The following is a 21,282-nucleotide window of genomic DNA, read 5'->3' as shown; positions in this document are numbered from 1 at the left end:
TAGCGCATCTCGCCGATCTAGCCAGGTCGCTGTGAGAAGCCTTATTAAGTGCGCGGCAGTAACGCATCGCGCTACAACCCCCAAAGCAGCACGTCCGTGCCTCGTTGTGCTGTCTGATTTTAGCACATGTTGCTAATTATTGGCAGGTTGACATCACAGACGCGACAAAGTGAAGTCACGCCAGCTTATTGTCAGTAACTAAAGGACTAATTATGAAACCATTTAACGGATGGTACGGTCTAAATTTCTTCAGAATGACCCAAGGCAAAGTGCCGTGACCCAAGGCAAAGTGCCGTGAAAAGCAACGTGTGTCAAGGTTATTGTTAAGTATGAGTTAGAAAACGTCATCGGACGTGATAACAGATAAGCAATAAGGCATTGTGTCGAGATATATTAATTATTGAAAATTTAATTTGATGCAATTTCATTATGCAAATAAAAGCCGTTAATTGCAATAAAAATAAGTTATAATTATTGTAAGAGTAACAAATTATTTCCAATACATTGAAATTTTTATACTTGCTACTTTAATATCACAAACAAAACTTTATCATCAAAACACCAATATTGAATAACTTTATCCAAACAAAACTATCTTTATCAATAGAACTAAAAAGTATGCCCGTGGTTCAAAGCAATAGAAAGTGCTCCAACGAAATAATTAATCTTAATGGTCGAGTCTGCAGGTGTGGGTGTACAAAATCATGGGGGATTGTCAGTAAAAAATTTCTGGGAGTTAAAATCTGATGTCACAGTTGTCCTGATTTATACCATTGAAATAGATAAAAATAATTGAATAACAAGATAAATAGAAGTAGTTGAAGATTAAAACATCGATAGAAATAACCTCAATCACCGTATCCACTAAAAACCCATACGTAGTAATATTCAAATAATACGTATTAAAATACTTTACAAGAAAGTATGTAGTCTGTTTTCAAGAAAAATTTAAAAAATATATAAATATAAGAAAAATTAAGAAAATATAAAATAGATAAATAAAAGAAATTGTGTATCTAGTAGATATCTACTCCCATATGACATTCAATGTCCCTCATCGAATTCGAAAAAAGTAACAACTTCCATTCAAATATACCAAAAAGCGTCCTGCACTTTTTAAATCAAACATTACATCATAAACAGTAACACAAACAGCAATGGTCTATTGAAAAAACCAATATAGTTTACACCGGCATAAAAGCAGAGTTTCGGGGACTAGAGTTCGAAACTTGAGGAACGAGTGGGGAACTTGAATTCCGGGTTGGTGCTGATAAGACGGTGCGTGAATATGGATGAGGGTAGAAAGCTCGAGGTCGAGTAGGGGTTGGCCTGGCAAGAGTAGGGGCCATGCTGTAGGGAAGGAGCCTGTGGTAGGATGGGTAGGAGAGAGATGGAGGTAGAGCGGGTGAGTAGAAGGGGTTAGGGAGAGTCACTGTGGGAACTCCTCTGAAAGATGGCTCTTGTTTCTTCTGAACCACTGGTTTCTTGGTGCATTGTTTGGGAGCGGAATGACTCTGTAGGTGGATCTTCAGTTTGCTACTCTCTGTGTACGTCTTGTCTGAGGAGGTAAGTTGGTAAGTTTAGGAGGTAAGTTTAGGAGGTAAGTTTAGGAGGTAGGTTGGTAAGTTTAGTTTATTCATTTTAGGATTCGTTTTAGTTAAAACATGATAAAAAACTGGCTCCGAATTACATGTTAAAGGTCTGAAATCATGTCATAAAATTATATCTACAGAACAGAGAGAACTGAAGAGGAACTTACAGCAGATATGACAAGCGAAAGGTCTATCTCCGGTGTGAGTTCGCTCGTGTTTCTTCAATGAGCTGGAGTCCAAGAAACGTTTGCTGCATCCTGCTACCGAACAGGCATACGGTTTTTCTCCTGAGAAGAACATAGTGTAAACATAACTGGAAGAATCAAGAATCGAAAATAAATTATGCTAATGAATATATGCATAATCAAGGAAAGAGTCCAAAAATAGCAAAAGAACACGAAATTACACGGCACAATGTATAATTACCTGTGTGAGTACGTTCGTGCACTTTGAGGTAGTCACTGCGACTAAAACACTTGGAGCAGTGCGGACACTTGTTATTCCTCTGCCCGGTGTGAACCAACTGGTGACGTTGCAGGTTGCTGGTGTGCGCGAACATCAGGTCACACTTGTCACACTTGTAGGGCTTCTCTTTGGTGTGGGTCCGCGCGTGCGTGGCTAGGTTACCAATGTTCGTGAACTGTTTACCTGAGGGTACAATGTCGGTTAGAGGGGCGAGTATGGACTGGGTGAGTCGTTGTCCGGGAATATGCTTGGCATTATTCCAAGAGAGCGCGGTTCAGGTTCTATTGTCAAGAAGGAGCAGCATGCATTGTCAACTCGAATAATCATTGAACGGTGGGAGGGTTAATTGGGGTTCCTTCCTACCACTGCAAGGATCATTGGGAACAATCGCCCTGGAATTAGTCCGATATATTCAGACAAAGAGAAGAGAGGGTGGTGTGAGTTTAGTTCAGATCCTAAAAAGATGTCGATTAACGTGACGTGTGGTACTGCTCATTGTATCCGCATCTCTCCCCTCTGGACTCTGGACAGTGCGATATTTTGCACGTGTTGAGCAAGCCCTGCCTCCTAATTCGTCCCCGGTAACTGGAACTCGGCCAATAACCGCAATCTTTGTCCTCTATGAGGCACGTGACCGCGTTTTACAGACCACGTGACAATGTCACGTGAGTGAGCGCGCTGAGGGCAACAAAGCAGAGATTTTGGAGACCTTATTAGCTTTCAATTAGAGAGTTGGAGAGTGTACTATACTCCCCCCGTATAATGCATCAATTATCCCTTATTCTGCCGAGACATGATATTCAATTGTCACATGTCAGGTGTCAAGGACTCTCATTGGTCCGGAGAGCTCCCTGAGGGGAGAGATTGGCCACACACTAGCAAAACGATACAAGGTTAATTATTCTGTTTTGATCCCAATTTTGTATAACGTGAGACTCAGGGGATGGAGGGTTGGGATCTTGTTAACAAGGTCAGGCACATTGTTTAAGGAACATGGCACACTTGGTTCATCTCTAATAATGCATTATAACCACCCGAGCGTCTCTTTAGGTGACCCAGCCTAACTATTTGTGGTCTAATTTAAGGGCTGATGATCTACAACCTCACCCTCTACAACCTCACCCGATCAGACCCTCTCTGATATCAGGCCAACTTAAAATACCCCTTAAAATGTTCCATCAAAGTTATCGGGATGGGCAGAAGACTGCAGTACTTAGGACTTTAGGAGGTAGCTAGACCTTCTGTAAAACATAATTTGGCTGAACCATTTTGGCCGTGTTGTATTGGTACAATGTAAAGTGATACCGTCAATTGAATGTGTCCATTTATGAGGGAGCCGTAAATTATGGGTATAATATGCACATAAAACCAGCCTAAGAACGTGCGACAGAGCATAAATGTAACATGTCAGGGAAATGGTTGTGGTCAACGGTAGTTTACAGACGCAGTGGGGTTGGTAAATGTTTAACAATATGAGCGGCTCCGTGACCTATGTGTTCCGTGTCGGTAACCCTGGTAAACTCATTTCATGTAGCTATCAATACAACAAACACGAGAGCAATGGACCCTGAGGGGCCAAGGGACCAGGCTAACTCTCAGAATATTGAATTAGAATAAAGACTAACTCGGCGGAATATTATACTAGGATAAAGATCTAGCCCGTAAACCAGTTAGTCTCAATACAAGCAGGATTAACAATATCCCCAATATATTAGCGGAGCAGAGCCTTAGGTTGGGGACCAGGGGTTAAACCCCTAAACGTTTAAATCCATAGAAAATCAAATGAAAATCTCCAACTGAAAACAGGGAACTTACCACAGTATTCGCAGACGTAAGGCCTGGACGCTTCTGATTTGGGTTTGGTAGGTTTGCTGGAATGTTGTGGGGCAGTTCGAGCAGTAGGATGAGGGACAGGTCTTGCTGAAGGGTATGGAGCAGGTCGGACTGTGGGAGGTTTGTCACTGTGTTCCGGAGACAAGATGGGGGTCTGGGACAGAGCTAGTAAAACGTTAGGAATGAACGTTCCTTCGCGACTGTACTCTTTTAAATCAACGTTCTTCCGGGTCTTCAGGAGTGACAAAGCTGAAATATAAGATTGGTGAGGGGAAGGAGAATATTTACTTTATAGTTTGGCAATAGTTGATATCATAGTATTTGGTGTCAAGTTCCTCATTATAACAGGCATGGTCGAGTCTCTCTAAAACTGGCCGGTTCTGTAAAAGGAATAAACTGTATTTATGCGACATTTGCACCTCTAAATGACAAATGGCCCGCAAGCAGGGTGCTATATGGATGGTTTTGGCCCCTCAGGGGTGCACAATGTACTTCAAGCCATGAGGCTACTCTGACAGATGCTACAATAATGAAACCTCCAGTACAATAGGGGTGTCTGATATTTTACACTAGTCATTACTATAGATCCAGATATAATTTGTCTCTCCAGTAACAATGCATCTGGCAGGATGCTGTTGGGGAGGGTTCTAGTTTTTCAGAGATTTAATGAGTAGACCGATAAAGGGATCTGGAGTTTATTGGAGGGAATGTGCACGTGCGCTGAACAGAAGTGCACGTGGGCAGGAGTAGTGAGTCCCGCCCACAGGGCATCACGTGATCACCCTCCAAGCTCCCTAATTATCCTCCACAAAACCACTCTCCGCTGCTCCAATCCTAATTGTATTGGCTTGCGGGCCGCATTTGCAGCGCACCTAAAGGTCCAGGTTTTGAATATGCCGCCACTGCCAGAGCAAGTGCAGGAGGGTCAGGCAGGGACCTGGCAAAACCTCACGGAGATAAAATGAGACAGCTCACTCTTGAGCACCTCTCATGTTGAACTGTTCTCTCCCCCGGCTCCGGGCGATTACAATTAGACCGTGTACTGAGAATTTACTGCTGCTAAAAGAAGATTTGATGATTAATGTGACCACATTGGATTAAGGAGAGACTTAGTGCCGTTTAGTGCACTAAAACAAAAAACACAACGCTACCACATGATGATCAGTAACAGGTAACTATCAGATCATCTTCCAAGGAAACAAAGAATAGTTAGAATTAGCACAGATTCACAAATTCAATAATGCCACAGCAGCAACATTACTGCTTCCTTTGTTAAAGCTGACTCAAAATGTGTTTAGGAGACTTCAGAAAGTCTTGAAAACTGGATATTAACAAAGAAATTGGCTATAATCCAGACGAAAACTCTCATTTGAAGCAGTCTCCTGTACTAAGGACTATAAGCTGATCACCAGACAATGTCGTTCAGCCGATCTCTCCATAAAATGGATTCAGTGATCAGAAGACACTCAAAAAGACGAACAGGTGTAATAAACAGTTGAGTAACATCTGCTATCTAATTCATATGGTGGTAGTTCTGTACGTAAAGCTGAGAGTACAAAGAGAACTCAGAGTTTAGTGTGAAGTGAATTTACCTTGAACTACATCCTCAGGATTATCGAACATTTTTGAGCACTCTTTGTAGTTAGCGGCATCAATGGCAGCAGTGTCTAACTTCAGTAGCTTCAGGTTAGGTCTATCTTGTTCCTCAGCGCTCTCTAGCCGTCTCTTTCTCTTCAGCTCTATCTCTGATTCGGGTGAGGATACTGCCCAGTTTTCTGAAAATGAATAAGGTTAACGGAAAGAAAGCACAAAACTTGTCACAAGTTGAATTAGTATCCTGATTTTTGAGAATAGATGTAAGTTTAGCAATCCCTTGGATCGTATAACCACAGTACACGCACACACAAAATGCACGTGGGATGACCGCGTCGTCTGGACTACGAACAAGTGTCAGGATGATGGACCTGGTTTCCGGGACCTCCTGGCGCCCAGGATTCGAGAGTAAGCTAGCCCAGCACCAACAAACCCTGGTCCAGAGAGGGAAACAAGAGACTACTTACCCCACTACTCAGAAGAACCACCAATAGACCGGTCTCTGTGTGGCGGTCACCTGACCTGCTAGACGTCTACATCTCACCCGACAGACATTAATGATTGTCTGTAGGGAGAGGAAGTGCGTAATGTCACTTTGTGCCAGGTCTGTGGATCAGAGAACAGACTGTATCATCCAGGGAGGTTTCCTGCTGGGAGCCTAACTAGACTTCTTTACATGTTGCAGGGTGCCTCTCAGGGAGAACTCTGATAGTGTGGCTTCAAGCAATATGGTCACGAAAAGCTAATTAATCAAGATTCTGACCAGTTCTCAGTAAAATACTTTAAAGAAAATTATTTATGACTGAAACATGCGGAGTCTCCAATCTGATTGCTAAGTACTTGTTCGGCACCTTCACCGACATTACTGAGGAACATTGCTCTACCTTACTCAAAATCTATTGAGCAGTCCGATTTTACAGTTCTGTGCACTATCAGCACACAGCTGCAAATCGTAGACACAGCTTATGCTAATCAAACTATCTTTCCAAAAGATGTTACCCTCGACCAGTACCGGCTTACTACAACATAAAACTGTTCCATGATACCGCGCCATTGTTCTGCATAGCGAGCTGAAAACTCGACGCCAACTCCTACGGCTCCATTATCTTATCAGTTATTTGAATTTCCCGCGCAGAGCGGAATGGGAACAAAGAGTTTGGAGTTGGTAATGAACTCAATATTTAAAGATGATGCGACCATAATTTGTATAAGTATTATTAACCGAAACATTATGAGCGATGAGCCTAGACTTGAAATGCAGACGAAATCTTAAAGTTAAAACGCATCACTTTACTTGTCATCAAATGAATTTTGATAATTTCGAAACAATATTTTTCACGAAATTTACAAAAATGTTGTTAGATAATTCGTTGATGTATATTGTATTTACCTCTTTTGATTGGGATGTATTCGGGACTGACTGATCCGGATTTTGAGGGGTTCTTCATCATCTCTGAGGGACTCGATGGAGGCGTATGTAGAAAGGACAACATTCTGTTAAGAGAGATAAAATTAGTCAAAAACATTTGGATATAAATGAATAACTAAGAAGGAATATTAGTCGTTGGGATCCAGTTATCTTTACTGGGACAAGGAAAACTTACTGATATAAAAGAAACGAATTATTGTAGACTGGAGCCACTATATTATCTCAGACAAATTTACTTTGTATAATGGCAAAACCAAAATTTACAAGCTTCTCTCAGGAAGACAAAAGAAAACAGTTCTTGTAGAGGCAACTAAAGAAGAACTGTTTTTATACCAATTTATTGGAGCCATCTGGCTACTGTAAAAATTCTTAAACTATAACGAGAAACTGGTAACGTAATTCTGAAACTCTGGAAGAACTTCTGAATCATTTCCGGGCCGAAAAAGTTCAGATACATAACGCGATTGATGAAGGAGAAGGATTTTATCGGACATAGAGCGAATCATTTAGGTAAAATCGGTTAGCCAAGAATATGAGAAAATGATTTTTACCGTAGGTTAGGCGGCCTAAAATCAAAGAGTATGTATCATATAGAAGCAAAATAAGATAAACCGTTCTGGAAAATAGTCAGAGATAGGATGAAGGAAAATGGCGAACGTTCTTGGCATCATCTTCGGGTGCAAGAAAATAAAAATGTATCATTCAAGTGATCGGTGAAATGGAACGACATCAGATGAAAGCAGGTATAATAACCATGAGGTATATGCAGGTAAACAAATTCGCGTTCATCTCAACCCCACCACTAATATCAAACAACAAGGCTGCACTAAACCGTGATTTTGAAAGGATTCCTTGTTTTGGAAGTGAGTACCTCGTCGGAAAAGTGGGGAGATGGAAGACAAAGGTGGCCTGGTCGTTAACAAAGCCACCGAGAGGAAGGTAAACGCACTAGAAAAGCGAGGCAGTGCACTAATTGCAGTACCCAGTAACCTCCAGGGCGCACACTGCGCGCAATCCCTCAGGCAGGAGAGTCATGTGCCCGTCCTCAACTACTCACATTGGCCCCTTCGTGTCACGTGACGCATCACCGTGTTTCTCATTGGCTGCGCTTTCCGACCTGCGAGGTGCTCGATCACGTGACCGCGCGGCAACTTCTCATTGGCTGGATGTCAACTTGGAGCACTGCTGCAAAGGGTTCTGGGTTTTTGCACATCTGCTGGCGATTCAGGGGCCGGACTGATGACAAACTGAGAGAATAATCAACCTAGCAGTCCACGTGGTAGGTGGGACTTGACTCTTTTGGTAACCTGCACCATTTAATTGGTTTTTAAATGACCATTTTAGTCAGCCTACCCCAGTATGAAGTCAGCAAAATTGACGAGAATAAAATCGTAAATGTTTAGAATAATGCAGTAAGAGAGCCAAGTTGGGGTCAAGGATGACAGACATTACTTAAGCTCAAACAAAGGGACATCTCTAATGGTTATTCGGATGATTGTCGAGCCAAACTGCGCGATTATCTCGTGGCCCCGGGCCAAGTTGACTTCTTAATGAGCAGACACAGCAAATTGCAGTTCCTAAACAAGCTTTAAAGGTCGGATCCATTCACCAAACAATACGCAATAATCAGAGTCAATGGTTGATATGGTTAGCGTAGAAATAAAGAGGGCAAGGCGGAATGACTTAATGACAACAGCTTCAATTTTAATGACGACCTAAACTAAAAGATCGGCACCCCACAATACTCAACTGTAAACAAATTCAGAGGGTCAGAGCCAACAACAAAACATTTCAACAATACTCAGAGTACTCAGTACTCTGAAGAATATATATTTAAACCGGCCCGACAGTGGGCGTCTAACTGTCGAGTAGATGACGTTTGAGGGGCCTGATCACGTGACACAACAACCAGCACCTGACATGCAGATAGTTTACATATGTATGTGGTGATAATAAGATGAGGGGTTGATGAGGGATTGAGGGAGACAGGTCGGCGTGGTGCATGTGAGAAGTGCCCTGATCTAGGAGGCAGGTAATCAGGTACTTGCACTCACCAGCATCTATCAGACTCACTGACCATAGTATCTGGTGATCACTTACAGTATCCAGGCTTACTGGCGATCCTATCTTATTAGTGACGATGCTATTTAATCTACAGTCTGAGAGAGCATCAGAAGGTATGACAGTGAGACACAATCAGCAAAACGTCGACCATGCAGCAGGAGAAAAAGCAGGAAAAATGATCTGCTCGTGTTGACTGTCAATTTAACAGCCTCATTAGGTAATTACGGAAATGTAGAAAACTCAAGGTGCAGGTTCTGTGGTGAAAACAGCAGAAAATCCACATCAATTACTCGGAAACACGATGACACATGTGCGCTACTGATTACACGTAACTAATGTCGAGTGAACTGTCCAGCGGCCCTCAGGGTCGTATTTAACGCTACTCCAACTAGAGGTCTGAATCTCATGGAAACACGGTCTTATATTGTAGCTTCACAACTCCAGGCACTCTTACACTGCCAGTACAGGTTGCAGTCCTGATCTTAATTTGCGGATTTGATAATGTCACTCAGTGGACGGTTAGAGAAAACGTACGATCGGAATTAAGGGGAAGAGAATCAGGATGCAGTTACAAACGGTGGCAATCTAAACCAAAGAGCTTTAAATTGCAGTTTATCAATAAGAACAAGAGGAAGTATAACGAAATTCTGACGTAACAAACGTAAGAAATAATCAGTCTAGTGACAGGATAGTAAAATACTCGATCAATGATTTGACAACTGGCAGAAACTCATTAATATTATGTTGAAATATCAAGCTTCAGGTTAGAAGTAATAAGCTAGTTTAAAGTGACCTCTTAAATGAGTAAACCGTGAGGCGGAACAGTACAACTCAATATCAGGGAGCAACAGGCAATGAACGTGTTCGGACCAACTCCACAGCACTACCCTCCCCCCTCTCTCTCTCCTCTCTCTCTCCCCTCTCTCTCTCTCTCTCTGCTCTCCAGTGCCTGGTAATGATATATAGGACACTAATTAGACCCCGAGCACGCGTTCTAGTCCCCTAAGGGGTCCTCTCCCGACCCTGAAGACAGCGGGACCCCACTCAGCCACTTCCACCAGTAACAACCGTGTTCACCGCCAATCACAAGCCACTATTTGAATATTTGAAGTGTGGCGGGAGGGGATGACTCGTGCCGCTACTTTTCTCCTGTCAATTAGTTGTAAGTTAATGGGTTAATATGTTTATTTTAATCGTAGGTGAAGAAGGTGACGCGTGCCGCTGTAATAATATCTCTCGTGTATAATATACTCTCATCTAATTACAGACACAACTAGCTCTGTAATCTTATACATGGTTCAGGGGAAACTGCCCGGAACTCAAGACGAAAATACCAGACTATTTTTACATACAAGAAGAAGACAGGAGGAGAGAAAGAGGGAGTAATATGGAGAGTATCTTAATTAGGTGGTATAATAATAATTCTACAAACCGGGGACTCGATTAGAGTGAATACCGTTATCATGGCTACGTTAATGCATTGAACAGCAAATCGTATGATTGGATAAACGTGTCGGTATCTTTAAATCACTAATTATAGGAGCTCAAATTAACAAATAACTTAATAGTTTAACAACACGCACGTCGCACCAGGTACCCGACTGTTTCCAGCAGGTTAATTTGCCAATTTTGGGAAATTTCACGGTAGATAATTTCACAATTGGTGACTATTAAGTATTTAACAACAAAGAAACAGTAACGATACGTTATAATCGTCAGCAATAACCACTGATCAGTGATCAGTGATCACTGCATTTAGATTATAACGAAGTTTTTATGAACTACCACACGAAATTAACGGTAAAGAAAGGTTTACTAAAAAGTGGACAGTGAAACTAGGGAGGACGAGATGTCGAAATTAAAGGACTAATTTAAGGGACTGGTTTCACTGTCATGTTTCACTGGTAGTTATGATGAAGTAACCAGGCAAAGTTCGAGCGGGAAGGTTAAAAACTGGAGTCGAGACAGGAGCTCCACACTGAAATAAGAGCTCTAGTCCTAAGGGCTGGAAGCTGGGGTGGGAGGAGCTGTAAAGAAACACAAGAGAGAAAACAATGACACACGGTCCGAGGAGATAGAAAATACAATAGCAGGCGTTGACTTATAAATAGTACCCTCCATTAATCCGAAACCACTGTAGGCAAAGAAGACAATGGTTGCCTCAATTTAACCCAATCAAATTGACAACCCACTAATCGGTTTTGATTATCATGACAGGGATGGATTTCAGAGTTTTCTTCAATTTGACAAGCAAAACCACATTTCCGCCCCGCACTTTTCCCAACCTTTTCCTGTGATCAAGTGTAAAGTATTCAGCCGCAAGCACTTTCCCAGGATCCAGGAAATGTGAGCCGTTGTGAGGAATGTCACAAACTCTCAGGGTAGGTGCTGTAACAAGTTCCGGGAGTACTGAGTAGCATAACAATCGGAATGTAGAAAATGTGATCACGTGATAAACTGATGGAGGGCGGTTACCGCTGCTTGTTAACATGGTGATCAAGAACCCATTTAGAAGGAGTCCATAATAAAACAGGAGTTGTCTCAGATCTTTCTGAGACAACTTATTGATCTTACAAGGAAACTATTTGATGTTCCAAAACAGCTTTAGCGAATTAAGAATTAGAGCAGTATTGGCAAGTGGCCTGGTGGTTAGTTCCTTGTTTCCAGATCAGGAGCGTGTGACCTATGTGACCTCCCCGACCTCGGCCACGGGTGCCTGGGTGCCTGGTTATGGTCATTGACTGTCAGTTGTCATGTGGTTTAGATAGCTGCTGGCACTTTGTTGTATTTATGTCATTCATATTCCGGCAGTTGACTGAGCCAAATGAAAGGTACCCTCGTACAGCAACTTTTAGACGAAGAAGCTCTTGCAAGCCCATTTAGATCACCAAGATTCTATTACACAATTATTAACAAGAATATGTTATCTCATTAATTGAAGACCGTGGTAATAATAATATAGATAAGTTAATGTGACCGTTTAAAAGAATGCGCCAACCAATCTCCCCCTCCTGTTTTTATCATAGTGCAGATTACAGGTTAGATACATGAAAATGATTACTAACGCGACCAGGCGATATTATTATCATCTACTTACCTTGATATCGTCATGTCCTGATGCCCCTGTGTCAACTCCTCGCTGAACTAGGTCCTCTTCTAGCAGTTAGTGACCCAGATAACAGAGACCTGAAATAAAATCAGAATAAACTTCCAAGAAAATATCTGTAAACTATGAAGTATCAAGCTGTTAGTGGTTGTGACTTAGGAGACAGATCTGATCTGCTGTGGGTTGTAAGATAAATTACTCTACAATATCAGTTTTAGCTTTTAGTCCACACTCACTCCACAGTTGTGTTCTGAACTATGTTTAATCAGCGGCCCTTTGTGTGTAGGGGAGAGATGGGTCAAATGGGACAGCATATCAAATGGGATACTGCTCATTTTGGGAAATATAATTACAGGAGATACAAAAATTCCAATCAAATTTTATCAAATACTTACCCCAAACATGAACACAACAATGGATCCATGAAATTGAGTTATGTGTGAGATTCTATTCAATTTCCTGATGGTATTGACTAAGTTGCCCCTATAGTTGTGCGCCTCGGGGTCTTATAACAAAAACAATAACGGACAATTTCGTGCATGACTCGCAATAATAGCGGTGCGGGTGTGACGACTAGTAAACAGGAGATGAGGAGAGGATGTAAATCCGGAGAATGATACTCTAGTAATCACAGTCCAAGATACAGTGACAACTATCCTAAAGAAAATTGTTTTCAGATGCTGAATTGAATATGGTTACAAGTGTATTTGTCCGTAACATGAAGTTTAATTTTCTAGAAGGTTCGAACTAATATTCGTTGGGTCTCAGCGTAAAAGTCTTCAGATAAACCTCATTCACTCAGTTTAATATATAATCCGTTTCAAAATCGATCCTAAATAATTCCTTTCCCACAAGTCTTATCATTATAATCTTTAAAGTTTTTGTAATCTATCTTATATTCAAACAAAATTATTTTTATTAGCAGAACGAAAATTTCGTACAGAATTTTGCGTTCTTTTGGCCGATAATAAAAAACGATGCTAAAGTCACTAATATACATAATCTTATCCCCATGAAAAATTTAAGACGAAATATTTGAACTTGAATGTTCTCATGGCTAGATTTAATTTATATCAGTCGAAGTACTGGGATCCATACGTTATAAAAAATTGGTCAATGAATTTTGCAAAGTGATTGACTATCAGTTAATCAGTAATGACTAATGAGTGATGCATGAGCCATGACGTGCATAACACTTGGCAGCTCAGACTCAAAAGATCCCTCCTTGTCACTAGCAGCAACTGATAATGTACCAACTCATCGACTCAATATAATTCTGACACTCAAATGATTCCAAGACGGACTTTAAACGGGTATAATTAACTGTCAGATTATGCGAAAAGTTGCGATTATTTCTACAACCGCCGGAATTAAATGATGCATCCGACACTCGTTATTCCAGACCATTCATAATACGTTTTTAATCAGCTTCTCAGTCAGAAATTGATTGGTTCAGTTCTTTGATAAATTAATACCAAAAAAGTAAGACAAAGATTTAAAACTATATTATTACCTGGAATACAAGAACAGTAAAACCCCGATTTACCGCGCCCCGATTTACCATGCATTTTACTTTTCCCCCTGTACTGTAATTTTATATATAAAATTATCCAATTTTGCTAACAATCAATTGTATACTGTACATGTTAGCTGAAATCGCGGCAAAAAGTCTCCACATCGCAATAATACACTGGATCATACTGCAATCTCTGATTCGTAAGCTCCCATGCTCAGTGTTTCCAGTTTGGCTACTCTTAAACCTCCACACATCACTAAAATGAACTTCACCACCAAATTTGTTACTTATTCCGCGTGTAAATGTCCCCGGTGATGGCTTTTATACGTGTTTTCTAAATTCCCAATGCATATTCCTATTTATTCTCTCAGATTGTAATCACTGACTGGACTAACTTCCTGGATTTGCATCAATATTCCTCCAATTGCTTATCCTGGTAGCGGTGGTTCAGTGTTCTTTATTCATCTTCACTTTAGTTAGTCGGTTTAATTTTCTATATCAGCCATATTATTTCGTAACGATAAGAATTACCCATTCTTAGTGACTTTAATTTTATTGGTATTGTCCACTTGTAACAATGACTTGAACCACTAAACATAACAGCTGCTAATTAGAAAGCAAGGTTCTGCTTCTGTTATCTAATTGTTGATTGATCATCGTATTGACGCGTGTCTTATTAATTAATGTTAACTGACAAGTCAATTTAACAGTTTTTGTCCATCAGATTCAATTTAATTATTTGATGTTGAAGAAAATTCGTCGAATCCTCATGATTGATTATTAATTGAACGACTGTTGAAATGCGCATTTCTATAATATTTGTCGGAAGCTTTTTATTGACGGGAACAAGATCAGGGCTCCTGAAAACCGTTAGAGTAAAATAAGTGTGATTTGTAGTAAAACTGATTGTTTTATTAACTAACAAAACAATATTTATAGGATAGAAATACAACAGCGGGCTGTTGTAGGCTATTCTAAATTATTTCACAGCTTCGGATATGAGACTAATATTCCGGGGCTGTTCTCTACTAGCCTTGCTGCTGGTCAGCAAGGTTCTCTCCTTCACTTCAGTAGAACTGGAGGTAGAACTACCACCCCAACTTGGACCCCCACCGGCTGGAGGTAATTGTTAACTATTTTAAATGTCTTGTAACATGAGTGCTTAATATTTTGTTGAGAGTAATATAAGGTAAGTTATGGAACTTGCTTATGGTACGGCACAAGACAACAGTCATGGGAACATTTGAACCTGCACATGCAACAATGGGCCAAGTAACTTGGCTCATTTTTTCTGTGGCTAGAAGTCATTAGGATCCAAAGTCATTAGGATCCAAAGACGCCATCTAGCGCTATATAGCGCTAGATGGCGATTTGAGACAGGTGATCTTTCTCAAATGGATTATCGTGCATTAATACCTGCTTTTTAAAAACAATTTTGTATTCGACCACCTCGGTCCTACATTTTAGTGTAAACTTTACAAGATGTGGATGTAAATAATAACTACAAAGATGTGAACGAGGAAGCCGAAGATCGAGAAAGTGATCATAAAGCAATGAAAGGCATTAGTTTGGTCAAATCAAACGGAACATATGCTATCAGACTTTCAACTGACTAAGGCAGGGTTAAAACAGTTTTGACGCTAGCAACGATCCCCTTTTACATAGTGCCATAATGTGATACTTATGGCATGATAAATTGTATAATAAGGGGTCGTTCACATATTACGTAATCAGCCGAGGGGGGGGGGGTGTTCCGAATGCTTACGGTTGATTACGGGGGGGGGGGGGGGGGGGGGGGGGGGGGGGGGGGGGGGAGGAGGGGAGAAATTGATCGGACATCCGACTATAACTTAATTATGTAGTTTGAAAGGTGCTTGGCCGGATATCATAACAATAATTTCGGCTCATAATGATCAGGGTAGCAACAAACGTAAGGAAAAGTGTTTCCAGGGAAAAAAGGGAAAAAATTCCAAAATATTGATTACGTAATATGTGAACGACCCCTAAGTATAGAAACCAGACTTAGCTCCACATCCCAAAGGATGGCCCAACAGCAGAGAATACTAAATCACGAAATGCGTGTCCAAACGGGCGATTTTCCCAGTCTGAATTTTAGGGCTCCGAAGTTTTTTCGGTTCTAAAGACCTTAAAGGGCCCCCAAAAATTTTTTCAGCCATCTACTATGAAATGCAGGTAAATATCCATAACTGACCAGACTAAGTGTCATCCAGTCTGGTATCAGGTCTCTATAACTCTCTAGTCCCTCTATGAGTTGCCAATAGCTAATCATCCAATTTCACAGGGTTCGGAGAAGTGGATGTTTCATTATGCGGTATGTCATTAAGCTGCCATTTAATTTAGACTCTTCATTTTACGGTCGTGACTTTAACCTGCACATGCAACAATGGGCCAAGTAACTTGGCTCATTTTCTCATTCTGTGGCTAGAAATCATTAGGATCCATAGACGCATCTGCATGTAAAATTTGAAGTAAATTTAAGCATGTTTTTGTAAAATCAGTTTTTTTTGTAGAATTCAATAACGGGCTATATAAGTATAACACGGATGTCGACTTCCACCTAAGATATGCAGGTCAAGAATGGGCTAGCTAACATAGCCCACGAAGTAATTACACTTTTTTGGTCTTCACTCCTTTTTAAAAGCAGGGTGATATGGGCAAGTTACTTGACCCAACTTATTTCCAATAAACTGATTTGGTCTACGTAACTTGGCCCACCCATTTATAGAACATTCTGTGGGATAGGTAACGTAGACCAAAAATATACCTGAAGAAATGGGATAGTTTTTCCCGTTTATCTCAAAACTACCAAAAACTACTAAGCCCATTCTTGCATGTGCAGGTTCACTTGTTCATTTATGCTGGTTGCTTGTTCATTTATGCTGGTTAATAGTTCATTTATGCTGGTTACTTGTTCATTTATGCTGGTTAATTGTTCATTTATGCTGGTTACTTGTTCATTTATGCCGGGGACTTGTTCATTTATGATGGGAACTTGTTCATTTATGCTGGGAGCTTGGAGTACTAATCTTATCTTTATTAGGTACTGATGATGAAAGAAAATATTCTGCCAATGTTGTAAAGATTTAATTGGAACTTTTTGAAATTCGTTCGTTGGCTGATTGCGGGAAATACTGATTATTGGACTTGTTCATTTATGCTGGGGACTTGTTGAGAAAAGAAATTTTTTTTGAGAGAAAAGAAAATTTTATTATTTATCACCGATTCATTTATGCTTGAGAATTGTTCATTTAATCCTATTAAAAGAAAGGAAATTCAGTTCGTAATGGGTAATATTTTAGGGAGATTCCAAGTGTGTGTCGAGGATAATGTCGACTACTGGGGTGCTGATATCAAGAACTTCCGTGCCAGGGATTTCAACCATTGTGCACAAGAATGTAACAGAGCACAGTCTCGAGGTTGCAGATCTTTCACTTTCCATAAAGGAAACAAGCACTGCTGGCTGAAACATACTCCCTTCGGAGCGAAATACACGCGTAATAAAAACGAGTTAAAGAGTGCCAATCTTAACTGTAAAAATTACGGTAAGTAAAATCATTCTTCAATTTATATTACAAATTTTTTGTTAGCTTAAAACAAGTAGTTAGGTTACATTCTATTCTATCTGTAGGAATTACCTGAGTCCCTCTTTTCAGCAACCCTTCCAAGCTGGCCGGAGGACTTTAAATGGTCCAACCATGGCCCTCCTCCCGGACACACCTGTGTTAAATTATGGGAGCCGAAGGATCCTCACACGTGGAATGATAATTTCATGTGCTGGAGAAGCGACAGAGCGGATCCCGGACTTAGATGGTCCTTTGCTGGTAAGCGTTACGACTTCTTCCATTTAAAACGAATACCAGTGAAAATGAATTGAGAGACTGAATAAATTTACGAATTAATGCAAATATTTGTTAAAATCTGAATGATCACAGGAGCCATCCCCGGACAAAGATGTACTCAAATCAGCGAGGGAGCAGAACCAGCCAACCATTCTTGGAGAGACAACTTCCTTTGTGTGCAACAAAACTCCCCTTACCACTTTGTATGGGCTTTCAGCGGTGCTATGAAGGATGGGTTCCAGAAACAAGGGAAACCTTGTATCCAATGGCACGAAGGAGCAGATCCACACACGTGGAATGATAACTATCTGTGTAACGCCGAATACACTGGAACAGCAGGTATGATCGCGTTTTCCTTTTTCCAAAAAGATAAGAAATATTCCAAATGTAGTTTCGAAATTAGCTAACCTAGCTCTTCAAAACTTAAACTGAACTAGTGATCTGACAAAATGCTATTCCAGTCGGGAAACCCCTGCCGTCCTGGCCCCAAGACTTCAAATGGAGTTTCGCTGGTGTACCGGGAGGATATTACTGTGACAGGATCTTTGAAGCAGCAGAACCCGCCGGACACACATGGAGAGACAATTTCTTCTGCTGGAAGAACAACAAAGCCGATCCTGGAATACGTTTCAACATGAATGGTAGGAGACTGGGGTTTTAATTATCCCCACAACACATTTAAAAGTAGTGTTTTCATTTTAAATGGAACTCAGGGTCAATGAATCAACCTTATTGAGTTTTAAATTTTTATCTCCTTTGAATGCTGAACTCAGTTTCTCATCTCAATGTTTTTCAGGACAAGTCCCCAACTCGAAATGTACACAGATATTGGAACCAGCAGACCCTCACACATGGAAAGATAACTATCTTTGTGTTCCACCAAACTCTCCCTATCACTTTAGCTGGGTCTTCAGCAATGGTCTTAGAGATAAGGAACAAAAAGCAGGAAAAACTTGCATTCAGTGGTCAGAGGGTGCAGATCCAAACACATGGAACGATAACTATCTCTGTCATGCACCTATGAACAGTACGTATCGTTTATCTGTTTGTGCAGGAACCCAGACTTCTTTGCATGAATAAATTATGTATTTTTCATTGCATCTCGATACAGATGATTATAAATATAGAACTAAAAATCATCTTCAGATCCCGACGCAAGATATCACTTTAGCATCCAGGGTACAAGAGTTGCAGTAAGAAGAACAGGTATATTTTGTGGTTTTCATATTATCTTATGGTACGGCACCAGTCAGTCGGGCACGTGGTCACCGAGTGACACAGTTACGAGGTACAGTCAGTTTATAGATAACGAGACCAATATTAGCCAGCGAGAAGAGCTGGATTTCCTGCTCAAGCAAAATTAGATTCATAGCTCACAATTCACATCCTTATAGTTTGAGTAAACATGAAGGGTTGGGTCAAGCTTGAAATATCATTTCAAACTTTCTAAATTAGTGGAGTAGATCGGAAAGGAACTACTTTCATAAATTGTAACAGGAAATGATGAACAACAATTTGAAAATTGAATCGCCACAACAAGTAGTGTTGTAGTTCAAGCACGACTGTTCATTCTACGAATATCATTGAGACACCAAAAAAATCACGCGTGAATAGGTACTAAGAGAAAGGTGGATAAGTGTGTGTCCTCTAAGGCTAAAGAACACATTGAAGATCAAGTGGCAGAGAAATCTAGATTGGATAAAGAACTCACCGAAGCACTTATTTGGCTTAAAAAATCTAAAGGTTCCCAACTCGTTACAAACTTTGACGACTTTGAAGTAGAACAATTACAATCAAGATGAAAGGAAACGGTATGCCAATTTGACACGGTTAAAAACTTAGTTGGTCAATACGTATTCGCACCCGGTACGGCGGTACGGGTACGTGCGTACCGAGTTCTGGCCCCGATAGCGGTAAGTACGTACCCGCACCCGCACCCGCACCCGAAAACTCAAAAGTGAATTTGAATTTTTCAAATTTAAATTTAAATTTTGAAACGCAATTATAAAGTTTGTAACAAACGGGTGTAAGACCTGTGGTTTGTTACAGACTTTATAATTACTTTTGATGACACTGTTCATGTTTGATGAACTGTGTTATCTTTGCGGATGTGTAATTGTTGAATTCCATTTTTAATATTTACTATTGTCTTTTATTTTGTCTCTGAGATAAATGAATTCGTTTGCTTTTTAATTTTGGCGTACTCGTATCTGCACTGGGTACGGGTACGCGTATTTTGCCGTATTTGCGCGTACCGACTGAAATTGTGGTGGTACGCGTACCCAAGTCAGCTTTTTTGACGTATTGACCCACTAAGGTTAAAAGGCACCAAATTTCAAAATTTTGGTCGGAAAATGTTCCCATGACTGTTGTCTTGTGCCGTACCATAAGTAATTTATGATTATCGTTTGGTCAGGAGTTCTGTAACTTACCTTATTCTTTTATTTGCAAAAGTATAGACTATATATCTTTCAGGGAAAATAAATTAACATCTCAAAAGAGATTTGAATTTTGAATCCAATTTTCAGTTAAGTTTCAATTTTCCTTGTATATCATAATACAAGTTATTTTTCAGCACAATGTCCTCCTTCCCATCCCCACGTTTACTACAACGGCCAGCACTGTTGTAAATCGAACAAGGAGAAGCACTACAAACCTCAGGGTGCCAAGTGTGACGGCAGTGTGATTCAGAGAGACAGTTTGTGCTGCGCGGGAGACCAGCACATTCCCTGTCCCCATGGCAACTGTCAGAGCTTCCACGGACCTGATGACGGACCTTTACCTCCTCATCCACCTTTTGGACCTCATCACGGACCTTTACCTCCTCATCCACCTCTAGGACCTCATCACGGACCTTTACCTCCTCATCCACCTTTTGGGCCTCATCACGGACCTTTACCTCCTCATCCACCTCTAGGACCTCATCACGGACCTTTACCCCCTCATCCACCTCTAGGACCTCATCACGGACCTTTACCTCCTCATCCACCTCTAGGACCTCATCACGGACCCTTACCCCCTCATCCACCTCTAGGACCTCATCACGGACCTTTACCTCCTCATCCACCTTTTGGACCTCATCACGGACCCTTACCCCCTCATCCACCTCTAGGACCTCATCACGGACCTTTACCCCCTCATCCACCTCTAGGACCTCATCACGGACCTTTACCTCCTCATCCACCTCTAGGACCTCATCACGGACCCTTACCCCCTCATCCACCTCTAGGACCTCATCACGGACCTTTACCTCCTCATCCACCTTTTGGACCTCATCACGGACCCTTACCCCTCATCCACCTCTAGGACCTCATCACGGACCTTTACCCCCTCACCCACCTCTAGGACCCCATCACGGACCCTTACCCCCTCATCCACCTCTAGGACCTCATCACGGACCTTTACCCCCTCATCCACCTCTAGGACCTCATCACGGACCTTTACCTCCTCATCCACCTTTTGGACCTCATCACGGACCCTTACCCCCTCATCCACCTCTAGGACCTCATCACGGACCTTTACCCCCTCACCCACCTCTAGGACCCCATCACGGACCCTTACCCCCTCATCCACCTCTAGGACCTCATCACGGACCTTTACCTCCTCATCCAAATCTAGGACCTCATCACGGACCTTTACCCCCTCATCCACCTCTAGGACCTCTAGGACCTCCTCACCGGCCTGTTGGAGGTACATAGTTTGGTCTTCATATTTTTTACAAATAATCATTCGCAAAAGTATCTAATATTGATCTTTCAGGAAAATCTCATATTTTTTCAATCCATGTTTTTAGTTGAGTTTTGATTTTAAGGGTTTTTACAAGT

General features: G+C 41.2%; 1 protein-coding gene across 1 annotated transcript; it reads right to left on the bottom strand.

The window, feature by feature from the left end:
• Positions 1–452: 452 nt before the first annotated feature.
• On the bottom strand, positions 453–6,973 carry LOC134818195 (zinc finger protein 777-like). The gene is made up of 6 exons (XM_063827640.1): positions 6,874–6,973; positions 5,483–5,665; positions 3,873–4,139; positions 2,019–2,240; positions 1,760–1,879; positions 453–1,558 (listed from the first exon to the last, which is right to left on the bottom strand). The coding sequence occupies exons 1-6, from the start codon at positions 6,932–6,934 to the stop codon at positions 1,185–1,187; spliced, it is 1,227 nt and encodes a 408-aa protein (XP_063683710.1). The 5' UTR covers positions 6,935–6,973; the 3' UTR covers positions 453–1,184.
• Positions 6,974–21,282: the final 14,309 nt, after the last annotated feature.

The sequence above is a fragment of the Bolinopsis microptera genome, chromosome 1, assembly GCF_026151205.1.
Source record: "Bolinopsis microptera isolate Bmic1 chromosome 1, MBARI_Bmic_1.0, whole genome shotgun sequence".
Classification (NCBI taxonomy): Eukaryota; Metazoa; Ctenophora; class Tentaculata; order Lobata; family Bolinopsidae; genus Bolinopsis; species Bolinopsis microptera.
The sequence above is the reverse complement of the archived record's forward strand: the minus strand, read 5'-3'. Positions and strand labels throughout refer to the sequence as shown.